The sequence below is a fragment of the Erigeron canadensis genome, chromosome 3 (assembly GCF_010389155.1).
Source record: "Erigeron canadensis isolate Cc75 chromosome 3, C_canadensis_v1, whole genome shotgun sequence".
In the NCBI taxonomy this organism is placed as follows: domain Eukaryota; kingdom Viridiplantae; phylum Streptophyta; class Magnoliopsida; order Asterales; family Asteraceae; genus Erigeron; species Erigeron canadensis.
This window is the reverse complement of record NC_057763.1, coordinates 2,421,393-2,443,163: the sequence shown is the minus strand read 5'-3', so window position 1 is coordinate 2,443,163 and position 21,771 is coordinate 2,421,393. Positions and strand designations below refer to the sequence as shown.

At 33.1% G+C, this 21,771-nt stretch overlaps 1 protein-coding gene across 1 annotated transcript; it reads left to right on the top strand.

The window, feature by feature from the left end:
- Positions 1-528: 528 nt before the first annotated feature.
- On the top strand, positions 529-1,113 carry LOC122590837. The gene is made up of 2 exons (XM_043763008.1): positions 529-816; positions 919-1,113. The coding sequence occupies exons 1-2, from the start codon at positions 529-531 to the stop codon at positions 1,111-1,113; spliced, it is 483 nt and encodes a 160-aa protein (XP_043618943.1).
- The last annotated feature ends 20,658 nt before the right edge of the window (positions 1,114-21,771 follow it).

Sequence of the window (21,771 nt, the reverse complement as noted above, 5' to 3'; positions counted from 1 at the left end):
TTATTGATAAATAAAAAGATTCCCCCTAAATTTTTTTTCTATAAATGTTCTTCTATTTTAACCAACAATTCACAAAACAAAAAACATATCTCCAGACACTTTCACCAAAAAAAACACCACTTTACTAAAAGAAAAAAAAAAGGATTCCTCTTCCTCATCTTCTTCATTTTGTGTTCCACATCTTCTTCATTTTGTGTTCCACCGGAAATAAACGAATCGTTTACGGGGAGTACTTTTGAATTTTTTAAACAAGTGTTCGATGAGTTTGAAGATACCGGCACCTCCTCCGACAGTTGTAGATATATCAATCGAGACCGAGAAGAAGCTCACGCGATACTAATGCGTGACTACTTCGTTGAAGACTCAAAGTTTGACGAACCATTTTTTCGTCATCGTTTTTTGCATGAGCAAGAGGTTGTTTTTTGAAAATTGTTGGTGAAATTGAAGCTAGATTCAGATACTTTCAAGAGGGGTACGACGCGCGGGGTAAAAAAAAGTTGCACCACTATTCAAAAGTGCACATCGGCGATGAAGCAACTGTCTACGGGGGAAACTTCAGACGCATATGACAAGTGTTTATGCATGGCTGCCGGAACATCTCGCGAGAGCCTCGAGTATTTTTGTGATGCAGTCATCTCTTTATATCAAAAGGAGTTCTTACGTAAGCCGAAATCTAATGACGTTGCTCTCATCACACATGCTCATGAAGAAAGACACTGCATTCCAGGAATGCTCGGTAGTCTTGATTGTACACACATCGAATGGAGGCAGTGCCCTAAACACTTAATAGGGCAATACACGAGGGGTGATCATAAGGTACCTACTATTATGATCGAATGTGTTGCTTCTCATGACTTGTGGATTTGACATTCGTTTTCCGGTCTTGCTGGATTGAACAACGATGTCAACATTTTGCAGCAGTTGTCTTTGTTTCAAAACGAGCGTAATGGATTCACGTTAGACAGTTCATTTACCGTAAATGGACGACATTACAAGCGTGGCTACTACCTTACCCATGGAATCTATCCTAGATGGGCTGCGTTTGTTAAAGCTTATTCGCATCTAGTGAAACAAGATAAAAAGAAGTTTAAAAGACTACAAGAGGCTGCATAAAAGGTTGTTGAGCGGCCGTTTGGTCTTCTCAAGGGAAAATGGAAGATTTTGGACCGTCCCCTCCGAATATGGACAAAGGAAAAGATCGTAAAATTCGTCGCCACGTGTACAATACTATACAACATGATCATAAAAGACAATGGGTGAGCAATATCACTGGTTAATATTATGGATCCATCGGTGCCAAAAGTTTATAACCCGGAGTTGCAGGATGAGGACGTGCATCATCGGCTTCAATATGATCTGACGGCGCATATATCATGTGTAGACTTATCATACCTTAACGATCCAACAATGAAAAAAATACAAACCGGTTGTGATAAAAGTAGGGGTGGTAGGCTCTATTTGGATAAAAGCGGGTTTTATTAGAGGAGCGGGTCCTATTACAAACTCGACTCCAAGGAAAAAAAAACAAGCTCTATTATGTTTTAAATGAGCCCATTGTTGTTTTAACGGACTTGGTTAATAAAACGAGTTCTATTATAACTCAGACAGGAATCCCTCGCATAGGACACGACTATGAAGCGAGTTCCATTTCACGTTTTAACCGGGACAATTTAAGGTCTTTGTAGTAGTGATGGGTGATTGATACGCCTAAGTTAATTAAGATTTACTCTTAATTTATTATCGGTGGTACTCAGATACCGTATGTAAGTATGACCAAAGTGTAACTCGGGCAACGCACTTATATTGTTTTAGTTATACTAAGTTTAGTATTTGACAATACTATGTATTAATGTATATTCTATGAAGTTGAGTTTTTAACTTTGGTTCTTGATTTGACGAATGCAAAAAATATTTAATTTTTAGTATACTTTTTTTTGTTTGTGTTAGTTTTCTATTAACTTTTATATTAACTGAAAGAAAATTTTGTAAAGTTAATAATTATTATTAATTAACAATAAATTGAAACAGGTATTTGGAAAAACTTCTTAAAAATTAGATAATCTATCATCATATCCATTGGAGATGATGCAAGCTAGCATATATATATATATATATATACACTAGAATTTTTATATTCGCACGATGTACGACTGCTTTAAAAAGGTGCTCAATAAAGTGAGATTTGAGTTAAACTTGCTTAAAAAAACATTTAATGAGACGCTTAATATGTGAACGAATGAGTTAATGGAATGGATCAATAATGATCGTAAAAAAAACATATGGACGAACAATCTATTTAGTTTCACTTAATTAAATTAGCAATAACGTGTTCATTATCCAATCATTAAACTAATTGTTATATACACTTGTTTTAAACTAACTCTTCGTCTACCATCATAATATTTTTCTCATCATCACAATGAAAAATTGTATTGTTAAAAAACAAAAGAAAAAAGAAATTATATTAACCATTATCATAAAATTCAAAAAAAGATAAAAGAATTAAACCAAAAGTTGTACATAATTTTCATAGTGATATGAATGAAAGAATTAACATAATTCTTTCAGAAAGTTATGATATTATACAAAGCTCTTAACTCATATAAGATGAATATAATTTAGTGGTGATAAAAAAGCTTATAAACTTTAAATATTGCCACTAATGATTAATGAGATAAGAGTTCCAACTAACCAACGGCCTGAGCAAACTTTTATATAATCATCATAAAAATTAACGAAAGGAACCTCATATAAATGTTGAATAAAAAAAATAATGAAATATCATTAAGTATAGACGTGATTTTTTAAACTAAAGAGAAGATATCATTTTATCTAATGAGAAGATCTTAGATTCTTACAATATATATTTATTTATTTATTTATTTATTTTAACTTATATACGTTCATTTGTTTTCTAAATATATAGTTTATTTAAAGAAAAATATGGAGTTGACACATAGGATAAAATCTTATGAGGCAATTTTTCAAATTAGTTTTAGATTGCAAGAGGGTTTTAAAATGCTTGGTTAACTATTGTTTTATAAGAGTTATATATATACATATATATATATATATAGGTTTTAGATAAAATAAAACAATTATTAAAGTAAAACAAGTAAAACAATAGGTTTCTCTTCACTAAAAATCACCGTGGGTCACTAAAATCATTGCGTATCAATTATTTCGTGAATCTTCGTGCATCAAATTTATCATGATCTAAGGGTCAAAATCTTGTCTTATTTGTTTTACTTTAATAATTGTTTTACAATACCCAACATCTCTCTCTCTATATATAAATATGGGGGATGGTAATATAAGGCTGTCGGGTAGGTAAACTTAGGTGTGGAACACTCACATATTAATTTTTTAAACCATAAATACCATGGGGGCCCATGTATTTATTCATTAAACAAGAAATAACAAAATATTGGTATGTGAGGGGTTCCACACCTAAGCTTAGGTGCCGGACAACCTTATATTCCTTTTCCCTATATATATATATATATATAGTGAAAAGTTATTTTGAGAACCTTTTTTTTTGTGAGAACCTTTGAGAACTTTTCAAATCAAGGTTACATGAAAATTGTTTTTTGATTGTTTTCTGAATAACTTATGTGTAATTTTGCAGTTTATAATTGTGTGGGGTCATGGATTATCATCCGGTATACAATTATGTGGAGATATGAATTCTTTATCATATATGCACGAATAGTCCTATGATCACATGTATGCAAGTCGATTACATGTAATCATAACACTATTCGTGCACATATGAAACTTTCGTGCGAAAAGTAAAAGAATTGAAAGTGATGTGGCAAAAATAAAAGGGTCGGGCGAAAACTTTAGTAAATTATGTGATAAAAAGTAAAAAGAATGAAACTTTTATGGCAAAAGTTAAAAAAATGAAAGTTTAAAAACTAAATAAAACAAAATTTTCGTGTCAAAAGTAAAAGAAATAAAGTTTTGTGACAAAAAGTAAAAAAGGTTAAAAGTTTCGTGTTGTTGACAAAAGCTAAAAAAACAAAAGTTATATGGTGAAAAGTAAGATAATGAAACTTTCATGACAAAAGTATAAAAAGTAAATAAAACAAAACTTTCGTGCAAAAGTAAAAGAAACGAAAGCGGTGTGGCAAAAAGAAAAAGGGCGGAAATTTTAATAAATTTACGTGATAAAAAGTAAAGAGAATAAAGCTTTCGTGACAAAAGTTAGAAAGATGAAAGTTTAAAAACTAAATAGAACAAAACTTTCGTGCCAAAAGTAAAAGAATTAAAATTATGTGACAAAAAGTAAAAAGACGAATTTAAAAATAAAAAAATAAACAAGTTGGCAGGCAGCTTGCTTGCACTGTTCATAACCATGATCAATGTTATATATATAAATTGTTGAAATCTGCAGTAGTGGTTATGGGATTCTAGAATTAAAATAATCGAGTGATATAGAGATATAGATATGTATTTAGTTGTTGTTTTTTAGGGTGTTTGTTAGATCAACAAAGAAGAAAGCGAAAAAAGGATGATGTTTATTGGCAAAAACATTCATGTGCAATGCACATGAGGGGTTAACGAAGACACTTAAACGTTCGTTAGGGTGAGAGGCATGTAATGAAACAAAAAGTCATCATAAGTATATATAATGATACGAAAAAACGAGAGAGGTGACAAAATGACATACCCAGAAGTATGTAATGAAGTTAACTCTTGATAAAATAAATACTTGTTCCAAATTTATTTTATTGTTGTTAGTTTCTATATATCTCTGTCGTGCAGCAAACCTCAAATTCTCAAAATGCTGTTGATGATCACATTCGGTGCAGCTTGCAAAAAGTGTTTAAATGAGCTTAAAAAGTGTTCAAATGTGCTTTAGATTATTTTGAGGTGTTATTCATATTAGTTTTCTTTCAATCTTTTCTACTATTGCAAATTGTTCACGGTTAATTTTTTCATTTTTCCATGGTATTGGAAATTTGGAATCATGAGTGTTCAACCACTAGTGACATGTAAATATCATTTATTAGTCAATAATACTGTATCACGCATATTTGAGAGAATTTCATATTTTCCCTCCCTAAACCATATAAACTAGATATATACCCGGTCATTGACCGGGTTAGAAACAGTACATATTAAACTTTACATACAAAGATAAATAAATTGACAAAAGTCTAAATATCCAACTTTTTTTAGCAAACAACGTTAAACCTTTCAACCCTAAACCCGTCCACTATCCTGCCAGCCTGATTATGTTAGGTTGGTGAGTTAGTTTCGGGTTATCTGGTTAGTAGATTCGGGTTAGTTTTTCTACCCAAAAGTTATCAAGCTGGGTATTTTCAACTCGTCAACCTGAACCCGACCTTATTGACACCCTATACAAATAAAAGACATAAATAGTATTATAAAAAATATCAAAACTTAGATGGGCACGTATGTTATTAGTATTAGTTTAATAACAATTATTTTAAACAAATACGTATAAGATCATGACAAATTAAATTTTATTGCATTGCCAGGTGTCAGGTTTGCACGACTTTGGCCGGGTTTTGACCCCTGCTCATGTCTAACATTGCTGCCATCCGTCACGACGCCACTGTTGTCACCCATCACCAATGCCACATTGCATTCACTTGAAATATATTTACTTTTAATTTAAAATTACAAATTTAAAACCTCATTTTATGAAGCCTTTCTTTCTTTCTATATATTTCGATCGAAATTCCCACACAACAATATTTATCTGCACTTGATATAAAGATTTTTAGATGTGAGCGCTTTCTTAAATTCTTTCCTTTTTCCTGGTTTCAAGTCTCACCATTTTAATTTCATTAGCTACATAAAATATTTAAATTTAAATTGAAAATAATAAAAACATGACATAATTAAAAAAGTGTATATATATAACATTAAAAAGTTAACATTTTTAACAAAGTTTGACTTTAATTTCAAGGGCTCGGATTGTTTTGTGTATTAATTTAAATGGCGTAGATCAAAACTTGAATTTATTTTTTTCTCTTTGTAGCATGGGCAATATGTATATTCTAGATTATACCCGGTTGATAACCAGGTTACCAAATAAACTTACAAAATAAACTTATACAATACATGTATCACTCACTACAAAAATATACGTCTTATAGTATATGAAAATACATATTTTATATGAAATTCATCATAATGTTAAGATAACAAACCTTCTACCTTTTTTGGTATAACATATATGGAGTCGACTTGATATATATTAAGATTTTCAATATCGACCTTACTAAATAGGGTTGTGAAATCTCGACTCGGTAACCGACAAGTTGATATTTTAGGGTCAGGGGGTCGGGTTCACTTTTTGGGTTAATAGCTCAACCCACCTACCTAAAATATTTTAAATTTAAATAAAAAATTTTAATAGGTGGATCTACCAACTTATTTGATCAGACAACCCATAACTCATTTTACTTAAAACTAATCCGCCAACCACCAATCATGTCACCTAAAATCAACCCACCAAACCATTTAATCCGCCCGCTAACCTGATTATTTTTTTTGTTTGTGGTTAAGTTTAGGTTGACGGATTGACAGGTTTGGGTTGAGATTTTCAAATCAATTTTTGATATTAAGCCATAACCACGTCGATGATATAGTTATTAAGGATTTTTCTAATTGAGAATTTTAATACTTATTTGTTAACTCTTTGCTCAAAATAAAGCTTATCTTAATTGTGACACCTTACGATATTTTTAATTTTATATTTATTTTTTAAGTCACATATTAAGTTGAAAATAAAATAAAATATTGTATATATGAGTATCAATTTATATACAACATGGATTTCCATGTTCCTCTTGCATGCATAAGCTTGAAAGTTTTACTTTTAAAAGTAAAATTGTATTAAATTAATGCAAAAAAAATAAAAAATATTCACATCCGTAGTTTGTAGTAATGGATTGGAATCTATAAAGCGTTTTGGAAGTTTAGTTAAATAGCATAAAGTAATTATCATAATTATATAAGTAGTCAAACATTAAAAAATTACCATATATAAAATAGTGAGTTTTGACTTTTAATTTAGATGGTTAAGATTTATTTCTTGATCTATTTCAATGGCTAAGATCATCCTACAACTATATTTTTTTCTCTTAGTTGTGATAGCCATTAATATATATAATATCATATATACCCAATTCAAATAAATAATATCATATTTTCCCTTCTTAAATGCTTTAAATATCATATATACCCAAATTAATAATTTAATTGTATTTAAAGTTCTTTAATAATTGTTAACTCGATTTTGTATATTAGCTACCATTATACATTTTTCAGATTCTCTTTTAAATACCATTATCATTTATAGATCTACACTAATGAGCTATCAAAATTAAATCACGAATCAGCTAATTTGTATAATCTAATTTACAAATAATTTATAACTTCAAAGTTTATTTAAAATTTAAAATATAATTAAAGTTCTCGAATAAAAAGTGAAATTACGACACATGAGAAATGCATGTGACTTTTTAGTCAAACAAGATAAAACAATTTTTCATTGTTGAAATGACATTAATGAATAGTTTGATTGTTACAGATACAAATGTTATGAATTTGATCCAAAATATTATGACATAAGAATTTAGTGAAAACGTAAGATATAAACAACACATATCATGTTATGACACTCATATGCTGAACATGAATTTAAATACTATCTAAAAGACTACTCGCTATATTCTATTTGTCGACTACGTACATAATGTAGTTATACACTTATATGTATCACATTGCAAAAAAAATCACATATACTTGTTTGTCAAGATTGAAAGATAAATAAAATAGTCTGAGAGTTTTGTTTTTCTTTAAGAGACCTAAAGGTTAAAACAGCTATTAACATAGTTACAAATAATTGTTAAGTGTTTTATTTATTTAAAAATTATCAAATTTTTTGAATTGGATATATATGATATTTTTAGAATTGAAAGAGAGGAAATATGATATTATTTATTTGAGTTAGGTATATATGATATTTGTATGATTTAGAGAGAGGAAATATGAAATTAACTCTAAACATAAGGTATTTAACCTTTTTGTAGTATGAAAATTTTATTTTTACACATAAAATCATTTATTAGTCAACTTAATAGCATTTTGTATCTCAACAAATTAGTCAGCTGATATATTATCATGGTAGTTCTGCCGTATGAATATGGGGTTGAGTTATTTATAAATATTCTTAAAAGAGTAACATGTGAGAACCATTTTATAGACTTAATTCCATCTAATTCACTTAACAACTTTTGTCTCAAGAATCATTTATCTATAGACGAAAATAATTATATGAGTTCTTATAAAATTCCGTTCTCATTCGTTAAAAGGTCATCCGATATGCTTTTAACAATTTTTAATTTTCAATATTTAATTTTCAAGGTGATCTACCTGATGAGATCCGCTCTTAACAGTCATGGACTGACGGACTCCGCCTTTAGTCGCAATGGTTGTGCAAGTATGATCATTTATTAATTTAAATATAAATACAAAGGTTTTACGCATTTGTATATACAGAAGTACAACCAAGGAAAAAAATAAGAATTAAAAGTATATTAGATAGAAAGAACTCTTAAGAATATCAAAATTTCTTTGTGATATATTGATATATGGTTTTTAAGATAAAACAATTTTAATGAATTAGATGAAATTTCATGATTTTAAAAAGAGAAAAGTATGGTGCAAGATGGTGTGCATGCTTCAAATTAGCTTTCTTCTAAATTTGTATATACACGACGATTGTACGAAGCATTACCTTAAAAGGTTGGGTTGATTAATTGTGGATGATTGAGTTGTTGATTTCAAGCAAGATTTAACACATCTTCGTCTGCTTTTGCTTGTACATATGATGTGATGCGTGTGTGAGTGAAATTGTAGTAAAGTTTGTTATAAAAAGATGCTAACGAGGTAGACCTTTTATTTAGGTAGACGTTTTATTTTTATTTTTCTTTGTATTGTGCGTGAGTGTGTAAGACTGTGAGTGAAATATATATATATATATATATATATATACTAGGTATTTTACCCCGCACGATGTGCGGTTATCTAATGTTTTTGGTTTAACTACGCAATTATACAATCAAAGTAGAAGATTACGAAAAGGCTAAACAAAAAATTGGTGGAAAAATGTTTGTGATTCTTATTTCATGCTGTCTTTTCATTATATATTGAGTCTAACGAAACTAAAAAAAGCTAAAATATATTTGTATGACTTTTTTCTTAATTTTATATTATACTGTACTTCATGCAATGCTAATTAACATAAAATTAAGTTAAAATATAAATGTAATGTAAAATCATAACGATATGTTATTTTTTGCAAAGTGATAGATGATTTATTAGAATTTCATCACACTCATTCTAATGAAATAGTTTCATGAAATTTGCTTCATCAAATATTAAAATTCATAAAAACCGAAAAGCTTTAAATATAGTTAGAAACCAAATTAAAATTACAGTAGATTACAAAGAACAAACTAATACTTCAAAAACGTAAATCACCACCAAGAAAATGATATTAAAAAAAAAAAGGTAAAAAAATATAAAGATGCCACATAGGATAAAGACCTATGTGGCAATTTTTAAAAAAAGCTTTAAATTGAAGAATGCTTTAAAATGCTAGAATTCTTACTATTTTAATATTTATATAGATATATATAAGTCTACAAGATGGGTACCCGCGCAATGCGACGGTGGTGGCGGCAACGGGTGGTGCTAGTGGCGACGGAGGTAACGATGTGGTTATTAATCTAAAAGTAATAGACGTAAATGGTAGTGTATTTATTTTTTTATTAAGAGATATATTTTGTAAATAACTTTATTAAGAATATCATATAGATATTAGGTGGAAACATTTAAATTAATTAATAAATAAGATAGATTGTTCAAAAAAAATATGGATGTAAAATATTTTAAGAATATATTGGGTTGATTTAGTGTGTGAGTTAGGAATGTGTTAAAAATTAAGGGTATTTTAAGGGTATAGAGTTGAAAAGGGGGTAATTTGTTTATTAATACGAGTTGGGTACTCACGCAATGCAGCGGCAGTAGCGGCAACGGGTGGTGCTAGTGGTGGTGGTGGTAATTGTGTGGTTATTAATCTAAAAGTAATTGACGTAAATGGTAGTGTAGTTTTTGATGGTCCACGAATGCACAACTTATGTTATCTTTGAATTAGACAAGAAAGTAAATAAGAAGATAAATAGCAAGAACAATAGCACGTTCAATTATAATAAATCAATGCAAGGGTAATCATATGTGTAACACCTCGCTAAAGCGGAATATACGGGATGCACAGATTAGCATAATTGCACACAGTACAAGTTCCAACACAACCATTACTATATTTAAAGAACAAAAGTACGATTGTTATTACAGAACATGAATGAACTTAGAATAGTCAATATCTGGAAGACAGAACAATTGTCTTTTAAGAACAGAACTTGCACTGATGTAGCAAGGGAGATCTTCATAGCTCCTGAACTTGTACGCCGAACAATCGCCAAAAGTATGAACTTAGAAAGGAAGACTCCTATGCTAAAGAACTATGAACCTAGCCTGAAAAGCATGTAAGTTCAAAAGGTCAACTACAAAAGTAGTTGGTGAGATTCACAAATGTACTGTTAGTTTACATATACGTATACATGTATAATAAGAACAAGATCATAAGTTTTGTACTTCGAACCAATGTACTTTGTAATAATAAGGACTAGGTCAAGATCTGCACTTTGAACATAAGTACTTTATGATAGTAAGAACTAGGTCAAGAACTGCACTTTGAACACAAGCACTTTATAATAGTATGAATTGAACAAGAACATATAATAAACTTTAGTTATAAGTTTTCACTGCTAAACCGATTGGCCAGAACTGAACCTTAATGTAATAGTATGCTCATATAGCTCAAGTACGTCAAGTAAGATCTATGTCAGAACAATGACATGAACAAGAACAAGTAATATGCATCCTCCTGAACTGTGGAGAATGAGGGTGGGCCTACCCTAAACAGCGCTGTCCATAATTACCTACGGTTCATTCCCTGAACTGTGGGATATGAATTGATAGCAGTGAACAAGAACTGAACAAGTACATGTACGAACTAGAACATAATAAAGATCAAGTACAGAGATATAGATTTATTTAAGATCCTACCCATTCAAGACTTAAATACTCTTTTAAACAGTTTAATAATCATATCGTAGGTAGTTCAAGATCATAATGTAGTACGTAAGATAGTTCAAGAACATAAGTACTAGTACGAAAATAGTTTTCATGCTTTTCAGTCCTCGATAAAGAACTTTGAACAAAATGTATGAAAGGGGGGATTAGTGAACTCACAGTGATCTGGTACAAGCACAGAGAATTAGCACAGAGAAGAAGTACAGAGATAGATAGTTATATCTATCACAATCCAAGCACGTCTTGATGAATGCCTAAGTACATATCATAGATCATAAATAAGTACGTATATTAGTTCATGTGATTGTTCAATCACTGAAATGTCCTTGATGAACTGATGATTTGGTCCTTTGAAGATCTTTGAACGTTTTGAGTTGAAAGAGTTTTAAATGAACTTTAAGTACATGAACTGGACTCGAACTGAACGTCTTTGATCTCACACATAAGTACTTATCGTGTTAATGAGTTGAACATGTCTTTATTAATGAACTTTAGCCTCTAGAACTTGATTTAATTGTTCATAAAACTCGTACTTTGATAATCAAGATAGAACACGTCTTAAATGTACTTAATTAGGGTTTGCACTTTGTACGTCGTCTTAGATCAAACCATGATCTAGCTTAGATGTTAATGAACAACCTTTGCGGTGTTTAATCAAGTCATGATGTTGTTAAGAACTGATTAGATGATTAAGGATCGAGTGTGGTATGTTATAGAACAAGTACGTGTTGTTTAATGTATGCACAAAGTCGTCCTAGGGTTTTGAACTCCAAGATCGTCCCATTGGACTTAGCAAGATCGTCCCATTGTTCAGCCAGGATCATCCTGGATGCAAGCCAAGGTCGTTCTAGGGTTTTAGTACCAAGATCGTTTCAGTTGTCTAAGGTGCAAGATCGTTTTAGAAGCAATAAGTACAAGATCGTTGTGAGGGAACCAGACCCCAAGATCGTCCCAATGGACTTGATCAGGGTCGTCCTAGTGATCCAAAGACAAGAACAAATGCACGAGATCGTTTCATGAACAAGTGTTTGAGCTAAATCAATCCAAAGGATCAGTTACCCATTAACATACCAACAACATCACAACACCACACAAGATCGAACGAACAAGAACCATGAACCATGTGAGTTGCCCAGGACGATCTTGGGATAAGATCGTCCCATTTCAAGACCGTCCTAGGTCTCCCACGAGCTGAACAAGAACAAATTTATAACATGAAGGTCTAGATCGATTCCGGGACTTGTTAGAACCTAGAACAGTACATATATGCACAATAACATTAACCATTAACACTTTTAATGCTTTTCAAGATCAAATAACACATGAACAAGTCATAACCTCAAGAACAAGTTTACTTTCACTTTCACAAAATGAGTTTTGTAAATTAAAACATGTTATGACCCAAATTTGTTCACATACATGTTATTAAACACATTTAGACACGAACCCATTAATCATTAACACGATTTCATATCAAAATTGGACCAAATCATCAAGAACATAAAGTTGGAAAAATTCACTTTACTCATAATTTGTTGTTGTTACCTGAGATTTGATTCCAGAAACACGTTTTGATTATCACAAGGATGCTAGAAGTACAAGTGATTTCGATTTAACAATCAAAAATCAAAGGATGAATTTATGGGTGAAAAATGTGGCTGCAAGGTGTTTTAGTGTGAAAAAGTAGAGAGAAGAAGAGAATGAATAGTGATAGTTTTTCTCTCTCTAAGGTTCTCATCTTTTCAATATATACATTTCCCATATTTAATGGACTTCATAAGTGCAAGGACCATTTGCGAACATTTTGAACTAGAACCTTAATGAGCATGAACGTTTATGAACCGAACTTTATTATCTCATTGTACACAATCATGAACCCGTCATATAAATCAATATTTTAGATCAAATTGACATTCATATAAGCACATAATGGAGGTCTACAGTACGTCAAGAACTTAGATAAATTGAACTGTTTAGCCGTTCTAATGGCAAATGTACGTTTTTAAGAACTTAATAAGAACATTTCTAAGACGGTTGTTACAATATGTATCATTGATTAAACGATGAATACATGGTTGATCTTACACACTTGACTTACAAGAATGCAAAAGAACAAAGGTAATTGCTAAGTCTAGACACACTAAAAACTTGAACAATTACAAGTGACACACACTTTCAAGGTGACAAACACACTTGATACAATGCGGCTGTGTTGCTTTATATAGAGGAAGAATTAGGGCAACACAACCTTCCTTTGATGGTGATAGATGGTGGTTGTCGACATTCCATTGGCTCCTTATACTTCCAAGCAAGAGCATTTGTCTTCTTTACCAAAATGGGTATGAGAGAGAAGACCCAAGTTTTGGTCCCATCATGTACCTTTACCAAGTAAGGTATGTTACAGCTGGAAGAACCACCATGTGACTCTTGTCTTCATATGGTATGAATACTTCCCGCCATGATGAACATTTGGTCAGCATACATCCCGCTGAAGAGAGTCACTGGACTCGCTGAAAACTTGCTGACTATACATGTCAGCGAGTAAGTCTAATTAGCGAATCCAAGACTCAACAGTTTTTTAATGGTTAAGTGATGTATCTTTTGTAAATAACTTTATTAAGAATATTATAGAGATATTAGATATAAATATTTAAATTAATTAATATAGGAGATAGATAGTTTGGATAAATATGGGTGTAAAATAATTTAGGGATATATTGGGTATATTTAGTGTGTGAGTTATTAATGTGTTGAAAATTAAAGGTATTTTAAGTATTTTAAAGGTAGAGAGTTGAAAAGAGGAGATGGTAGTTTGTTTATTAATATAGTATAAATAGTATAGATACAAGAATAAAGGGTTTGGTGGTAGTATAAATTAAAAAGGTAAAATAGAGATTTTAAAGGTAGAGTGTAATTTGGGAGGGAGTATTTTGTTTATATAGGGAGTATAAATAAATAGATGCTAATGGGTCGGGGTTTTTTTCCTTTTTTTGTGTCTTTCTCGGTGGAGGTTAATTATTGTTTATCTCTACATTATATAAATCTCACTTCAAAATTTGTTAGTTATTGCCTATGTGGCATGCTTATAAATACAAGAAAGCCCAAAAATCATTACAATATTGCTCCTTGGAAGGTCTACGGATTAGTTACTTTTATAAGAAGTTCAAATTTTTGAAAACGGATTAGTTATGCTTTCAAGAAGTTCAAATTTTCGAAAATTTGAATATGTAACCGTTCATGTATTACTTGTGGTGGTTACTTCCTTGCATGTCTATGTCTATATAAGGCCACTTCCATTCAGTTTTAAGGCATTTCAAAACGTAAACACATAACAGATCAATTTTAGCATGGCTGCACTAAACCATGTTTCAATTAGAAATTTGCGTCCAAATAATAAGCCATGTACGATAACGGTTAGAATTTGCGGCTATGGAAGCAACCTCTATATGGAGATGTTAATAACATAGGTAGTATTGAGATTATCCTGATGGACGAACATGTAACTATTCATTGTTTGTAAATTTTTCTTTTTTGATTAGATTACTTTTTAACATAACTTTCTTTCGAATTTATAACTAGCTTTTTAACATTATAATGTATAAACATTTTCATTTTGACAGTTTGATAAAGTGGTTGTTGTTGCAACAATCGGTTTTATTCCAACTGACCAGTTATGGTATTCAATGGAATGTGTGAACTGTTCTCAAGAAGTTAAGTTGACCGATCTCTACATAGATGTAGTCGACATTATTGATGTTTTAAGGGACAACAAAATGTGGATTTGTTGTTCATGTAACAAGGAAGGAGTTCTCATCAATCCTAGGTATATATTTATATTTCATATTAAAACTCTATAATCATTAAGTTGTGTGGTAAAATTGTATCTCTGTTTTTTTTTTTTTTTTTTATGTAGGTTTAATGTGCAAGTTAGGATTGTAGATGTCACTGGTGCTATTGGAGTTAAAATGAATGATCAACAAATTTCAAATCCTATACAAAGAACAGCCTATCAAATTTGTGATGAAAATTATGAGGTATATTTGGTTTATTTTAGTGTTAAATAAGACTTTCTAATGCATTTTAAGTCATTAATTTTTTTTAAAATGGTCATTAGTTGTAATAGGAGTACATTTACTTCGCTACATGCATGCTTGATTTGGTGTTAAATAAATTATTTAAGGTTATAGCGCATCCACGTGAGTCTATATATCAAAGTGGGGAAAAATTCATAATACCTATCACATCCAGGTAACCAACATAATCCTTCTTATATGCGCCTACTATGGGCAATCAATTTTATAATTTCTCTCCGGCGTGCAATGTACGCGTTTTAAGCCCTCGTGTATCATTAATAAATCCCAAGGTATATCTAGCATTCTTCTTCTTTAAATTAATCAACTCATAAGAATATTTTTATTATGTCCAACTCAGTTATATTTATTCATTGATACAATCTTAAAATAAAGTTTAAGAAAAATTATTTTGGGTCGTCGCACGGGGTATAAACACTACACGAATATTTTATATCCACCCATTGAGGCAATTGGTAGGAATGAGATGGTTTTACACTACTTTTTATTTCCACTTAGTGGGGCAATTTGGACCGAAAGTTCGAATAGTATAAGGGAAAGTAAATATGGTTTCAGTTTAAATGGGAATACATCAATACTTCTTGATTTTTTAAACATAAAAATTCATGAGGGTGTTTATTTAACATATAAAAAAATATTAAAATATTTATATGTAATGTAACTCCCAGTGCCGTCTTTCAGGGATTTTATTTAAAATTAAATGGAGAAGAACCTCATATTCATTTTTTCTTATGAAAAAATTAAAATGAGTTTATCTTAAATTATAATGAGTTTATCTTTTATGGAAAATACTTTGATTTTTTTAATCATAAAAATTCAGGGGCCATAATTAGTTTTTTAATACGAGTATAGTACAAGTAATTCAACACATTCGCTGTCTAACCTTTTGAGCGTGTCTTTTTTGATGGAGGTTAATTATGACTCCACTATGTTTTGTAGCATTCAACGCAATCCTTGTCGTCTTCATTTGTTTAGATTAATTTCTTGACTTAATTTAAATATTTATATTTAATTATTTATTAAAATCATAAGGCCGTGTAGAGATAATACGGTTTGTCTAAAAAATGGAGTGAGAGGCAAGTTTGTAAAACTCGGGAATTTGGATTGGATCGGTGAGGAGTTAGGATTTTTGAAAATACAGATTGGATCAGGAAAAATATCGGATTAAGTTTCTATATATCGGATTAAGTTTCTATATAATACAATAACTAGATGAAACTTGTCCGTTGCAACGGTCTATTTTGTTTTTCATGTAATTCATCATAAATGACATGTAACAAAAACAATGTTATAACTATTCTCCTTTACTCGTTATATTGAAATCCTTTTTGACGTCCTTTTAGACATCGGAAATTCGTTGCCTCCCCTTCTTCTTTTGTAAATTCTCCTTTAGGAGTTCTTCCTATCGTCTATTCAAGCTAGATTTTTGGAATCTAGAAGCATGAGAGTGTTGGGAGTTCGTGAATAGTTATATATAGTTACCATCTGTCTTGTTAAGATTTTGTCTTATCCATTCCTACTATACTAAAAGTGTAATACAAGATTTTGTATTATCCATCCCTACTATACTAAAAGTGTAATACAACTGTCTCCCCTTTTACCCCGTTTAGTTCTCCATCAATAAGTGTCTTATATTATCCATATGTTGTTAAACGGGATATTTTAATTAGTTGAAAATCTTATTATAATTTTTTTTAACGAAAGTTATATTAACATTGTATAAGCTAATAATACCGGTGATATGAAAATTTAGTTTTTCCCCTCTAATCTTCTTTATAATGTACGAAATCATTGATATGAGCCTGTAGATGATACAAAGCTTGAAAGTTCCAACTATTACTAGATGGGTGCTGAAGACACCTCTATGTCGATGGTGAGTGAACTTTGCAACACAATCAATTAATCTGGATATGACCAGTTTAGAATGATTGTGTACCAGGTTAACTGGAGTAAATGTATTAAGGTGACAGAATGTGTAAGTCAATGCAATGCAATAATATAAATGACAAGTATATAAATTGGTGAGACAATATGTAATTTTCAAGTGTATTTTATTTATTGATTGTTTAAATAAAATACAAGGTTGTTGCGGAACCAAGATAATACAAGAATGTAAATATCCTAACAACCCATGAAATACAATTGATCTAAACTTGGAAATTCTCCTAAACAATCGAAACACTTAAATTTGTGAAATGTTTCTTTTTGCGATTGAGAGAATATTGCACAAGTTCACCAATATTGCAGAATGTATGTAATTGCAAAGTTGTGAAAATGCTTGTGCAAGGACCTCTATTTATAGTCAAAAATTGAGCATAGGGATCTCAACTTTGACGTACAAATATGGTTGACAGCACACAAAAGTATTGTTAAATAATCCTTTGTGTGTGCTAAATAAAGTAAGACAAAAGGTTACTTTATTCAACCACTCTACATCTTTGCACTTTTATTTAGAGACAATATTGTTGTCTGGTTAAAAGGATGTAGTGTAAAAGGTCCTCCTCGTAATCAGTGTAAAGCTTTGTAAGAGCATTTACACTGGAGGATTCTCCAGTTGATTGATCTGGTAGATTGTCAACTGGGCTTCGCTGCCATTGTCAATCTCTGTCTTCCATTTGTTGTCTTTGACTTCAACTGGAAGTTCTTCAGATTCTAGTCTTCAGATCTCAACTGGAGGAAGTCATCAGTTGCTAAAACTGTACAATGCAACTGGACTTCTAATATTTCGGACAATTCTGCATGCTCTCCAGATGTCGCTGGAGAGCTCCAGTTTATAGCTTAAACTGGACCTAACAAATTCCCCCTAATTGTCCTGAAATATTGACAAATATTTTCAAACTTGTTTCTATACAAGTTTAAGTTTGAAATACTTGAGTTTGATAAAACCTATTAAGTTTCCAAGACATTTTTATAGATCATCAAATGTCTTGGATTTAGTTTTAATTGTTTGTAGATCTTATCAGATATCTTACTTGTGAGTTACAAACTGGCAACTTGTATATACACAACTTTTACAAAGAAGTTACAAGAAAGTAAATAAAATTACAAGCAGATAGTTAGAAGGAAAACTTAAACAGATGGCCCTTCGCCAGTTTTCCTTCTTTTTGCAACTGATGAAATTGGTTGTGTGTCCTCAAGATCAAGGCCTAATCTTTCTTCAATGTTTTCCTTGAACTTGATCAGATTTTGCAGTACATATTCCCAGCCCTTTTCAACCTTGTTCTTCCTCTGCCTCCCTTCCAGCAACCTCAACATCTCCACATGCTCAGAATGGCCATACTGATGGACATCCGGGTTCTCAGTCGTTCTCTTAGGTCCACCAAAGTATTGTACCTCAACAACAAAATGCTTAGCACCAGGCTTGATCGAAACTTTAACATCCGTGATCTTACCTCTATTGTGCCTTCGACGCTGTACATCAGACAAATATGTGCGAGCCTCTGATTCATTTGTCAGTTTAATCTTGCTCGTGCTCAGTTTTTGAGTAGCAGCTCGAATATCATCAGTTGTGGGTTCAGATGGTTCTACCCAAGTCCTTAGATTTGCATCCCTTGACAAAGCCTTTTGTTTTCTTCCTCTGGACTTGGGTGGATTCAATACTTTGCTGACGACCTTCTTTACCTGTTCAATTCTCTTGAGAATCCCTTCTGACCTAATCTCTCTGCCCTTCTCCACCGACACATTCAAACACTTGGCATCCAGTTCAGCCTCATCATCTTGATAGTGTTTGTCCAGTTCAACTTCAAGCATCTCCTTCAGTGCATTGACTATCCTTGGATCTTCTTTGATTTTCTTGTATTCTACAAGTGTCAAGCCAAGGAGTTGAGCATCAGTTACATCAACAAGAGGGGTTGGAAGATTTTTTCTTGATTCGAATTGATTTGCCTTCATCTGTTTCTTCCTTTCCTTGACCAGATATCCCACTCTTGCTAACTTCTGACTCTCGCTTTCAGTAACTGGAGGCAACAAATCAACATTGCCAGTCTCTAACAGACATTTCCCCCTTGGCAGCATCTAGTCCTTGCCTTATAGCTTCAAAATCGGCATGACTGGAGGGCAAGCGATCTAGAGGCTGCCATGATTGCATTGTCTTGCACTCTTTGAAGACTCCACAGATCATGCGAACTGTCCTCCACAGATGATTGATCTCTTGTGATTGAGTCATAACGTTGCCACTTGTTTGCTCTTGACTCTTTAAGATTTGTTTGAGTATGGAGAGATCATCTGGAGAAAGCTCAGTTGCAGGGACTTCCTTAACCTCTTTTTCTTTGCCAACTTCAGTGGTCAGATTTGTTATAGCAGTTGAGTGTTCAGACACTTTGCTGGCCAGTGTATCCAGACTGCACCTCAATCGATCGATCTCAGATGTAATGGGAGTGAGATCGACCTGGGGCGCTGCAATCTTGGTGATCTCAGACATCACCTTTTCGATCAAATTACTCTCACTGGCAGCCAAAGTTTCTTCGATCTTGAGACCCACTGAAGAGGCCAACTGACTACCAAGCTCCGTCACATCCAGGCCAGGTTTGTTACATAGCTCTTGCACCTGCCTTTCCAGATTCTTAATATCAACCTCTGATGATCTGACAGTACTGTTCAGCAGGTTGGATATTGAAGATGTGACTCCAGATTGAGTCAGTGCGAATGCCTCCCTTAAAGATGTTGCCAGTTGGTTGGAGGATTCCACTAACTCATTCAGCTTGCCAAACACCAAGTCCTCATTGGCAGAGAACTTGTTAATCCCCAGGTCAACCACTTTAACATTCTGCATATGATCCTTTTGGTACCTGGAGAGGGACTTGGTGTTTTTATCAAGTGTCTTTTGAATCTCCTCAACCCTCGTGAGAAGGTTCGAGAGATCGGCTTGGAAAGACACAAATTGGCTTTCCAGTGACGGAGGAGAAGGAGTCACTGGACCAGCCCTAAAAGCTACAGGTGCAACTGACGAGGTATGAAAATATTTGGTTCTCTAGTTGCAGTAGCGTCAGTTGATAGAAGAGGAGGGGTTGTAGAAATGAAGGGAAGAGATTCAAATTGTCGTTCATGCTGAGAATGCTCAGGTGTGAACGACGGCGACGGTGGTGTTAGGATGTGTCTATTTCTAGGCACACCCATAGAAGAAAGTAGTTGGCGAGAGGCGAATATTGGAGGTATATCTGAGCTTTGTAAGTTAGTTGGGGAAACTGAAACATGGGGTTCTTGGGGTTGACCAAGGAGAGAAGGGAGCTGATCAAGTACAGTTGCATCAGCCATCTCCTGGTCAGATTCAGTCTCAGATGAATCCGAAGACTCAAGCTGAAACTCACCCTCATTTATGCCAAGATCCATAAATGTTGGGGGTGGCTGAACAGGTTGTTCAGACTCCTGATGACCAGTTTGAGGAACCTCAATGGTTTCATCAGTTATGGGATCCGTTGCCAAGGCATCTTCTCCCTGGACAGAGGTAACTGGAGCCTCAACTACAACTGCTCTATCCTCAGTTGCAATATCACTGGTTGCGGCTTCAGAGACCACAGTCACAGGCTGTGACTGGTTAGATGTAGCAAGTCCTGATCTGGATCTCCTTCTGCTTTTGGAAGATCTCCTTGCTTTAGGAACCGCTTGGATACCTGAGGGGAGGTCTCCAGCTTCTGCCACAGTCACATCACCGGCAGACGAACTGGTGGGTCCCTCATTATTTTGAGGCCCGCCCAGTTGCCTTTCTGACTCACCAGATGGTGGTGCATCAGTTCGAGAGAATGCAAGAAGCATTCTTGGGGAAATCTGGACTTCATCAGAAGAGGACACAAGATTGTCCAGATTCCTTAATAGTTCTGGCACAGAGAACAAGGATTGTGTATTGTTGTACTCTTCTCTGCCCAGAATATGAATAAAACAGAGGGATAGAAATCTAGAAAATGGAACACAAGGACCCCTGTTGCCTTTCAACTTAAATACCAGGCTTCTGAACAGGATATTGGCAAAATCCACCCTCAGTCCATTCCAAAGGCAGTAAGCCATCTCTGCCTGGAAGGAGTTTATCTGGTCCAATCCACCAGAACTCCCCCCCAAACTTTCCACCAAGTGGACCATGAAGTACTTCCTGGATGGTGAAAGCCCTCTCATAGTAATGGATCCCTTGGTCTTCAAAGCATCTCCCTCTACAACCTTCTTATTCCCCATGTCAAGAAAGACCTGACGGAAATTTATATTTGAGGGAATCACCACTAGACTTTCACCTTGTCTCCAGTAGTTGAGGTTAAGAGCCTCCCTCAACGTTCCAGTGGTGATGGTACACGGGACTGACCCATTTTTTAAAGAAAAGGAGATGGATGAGCAGTCATCAGAAAGAGAGGCAGTGTACCAGAACTCGCACAAGTAGTCGTGAACCAGCTTGCTTGGGTTCAGAGAAAAGGCATCGCTGAGGGGAGAAACCCGAAGAAAGGATTGGATTTTCCCAATAAGAGAGTCAGCGGCCTGATGCCCTTGAAGAGATGCC

Coding starts and splice junctions, on each gene's coding strand:
- LOC122590837 (XM_043763008.1), top strand. CDS start 529: ATGAAGCAACTGTCTACGGGGGAAACTTCAGACGCATATGACAAGTGT. Junction 817..918: donor ACACGAGGGGTGATCATAAG/GTACCTACTATT, acceptor AACATTTTGCAG/CAGTTGTCTTTGTTTCAAAA.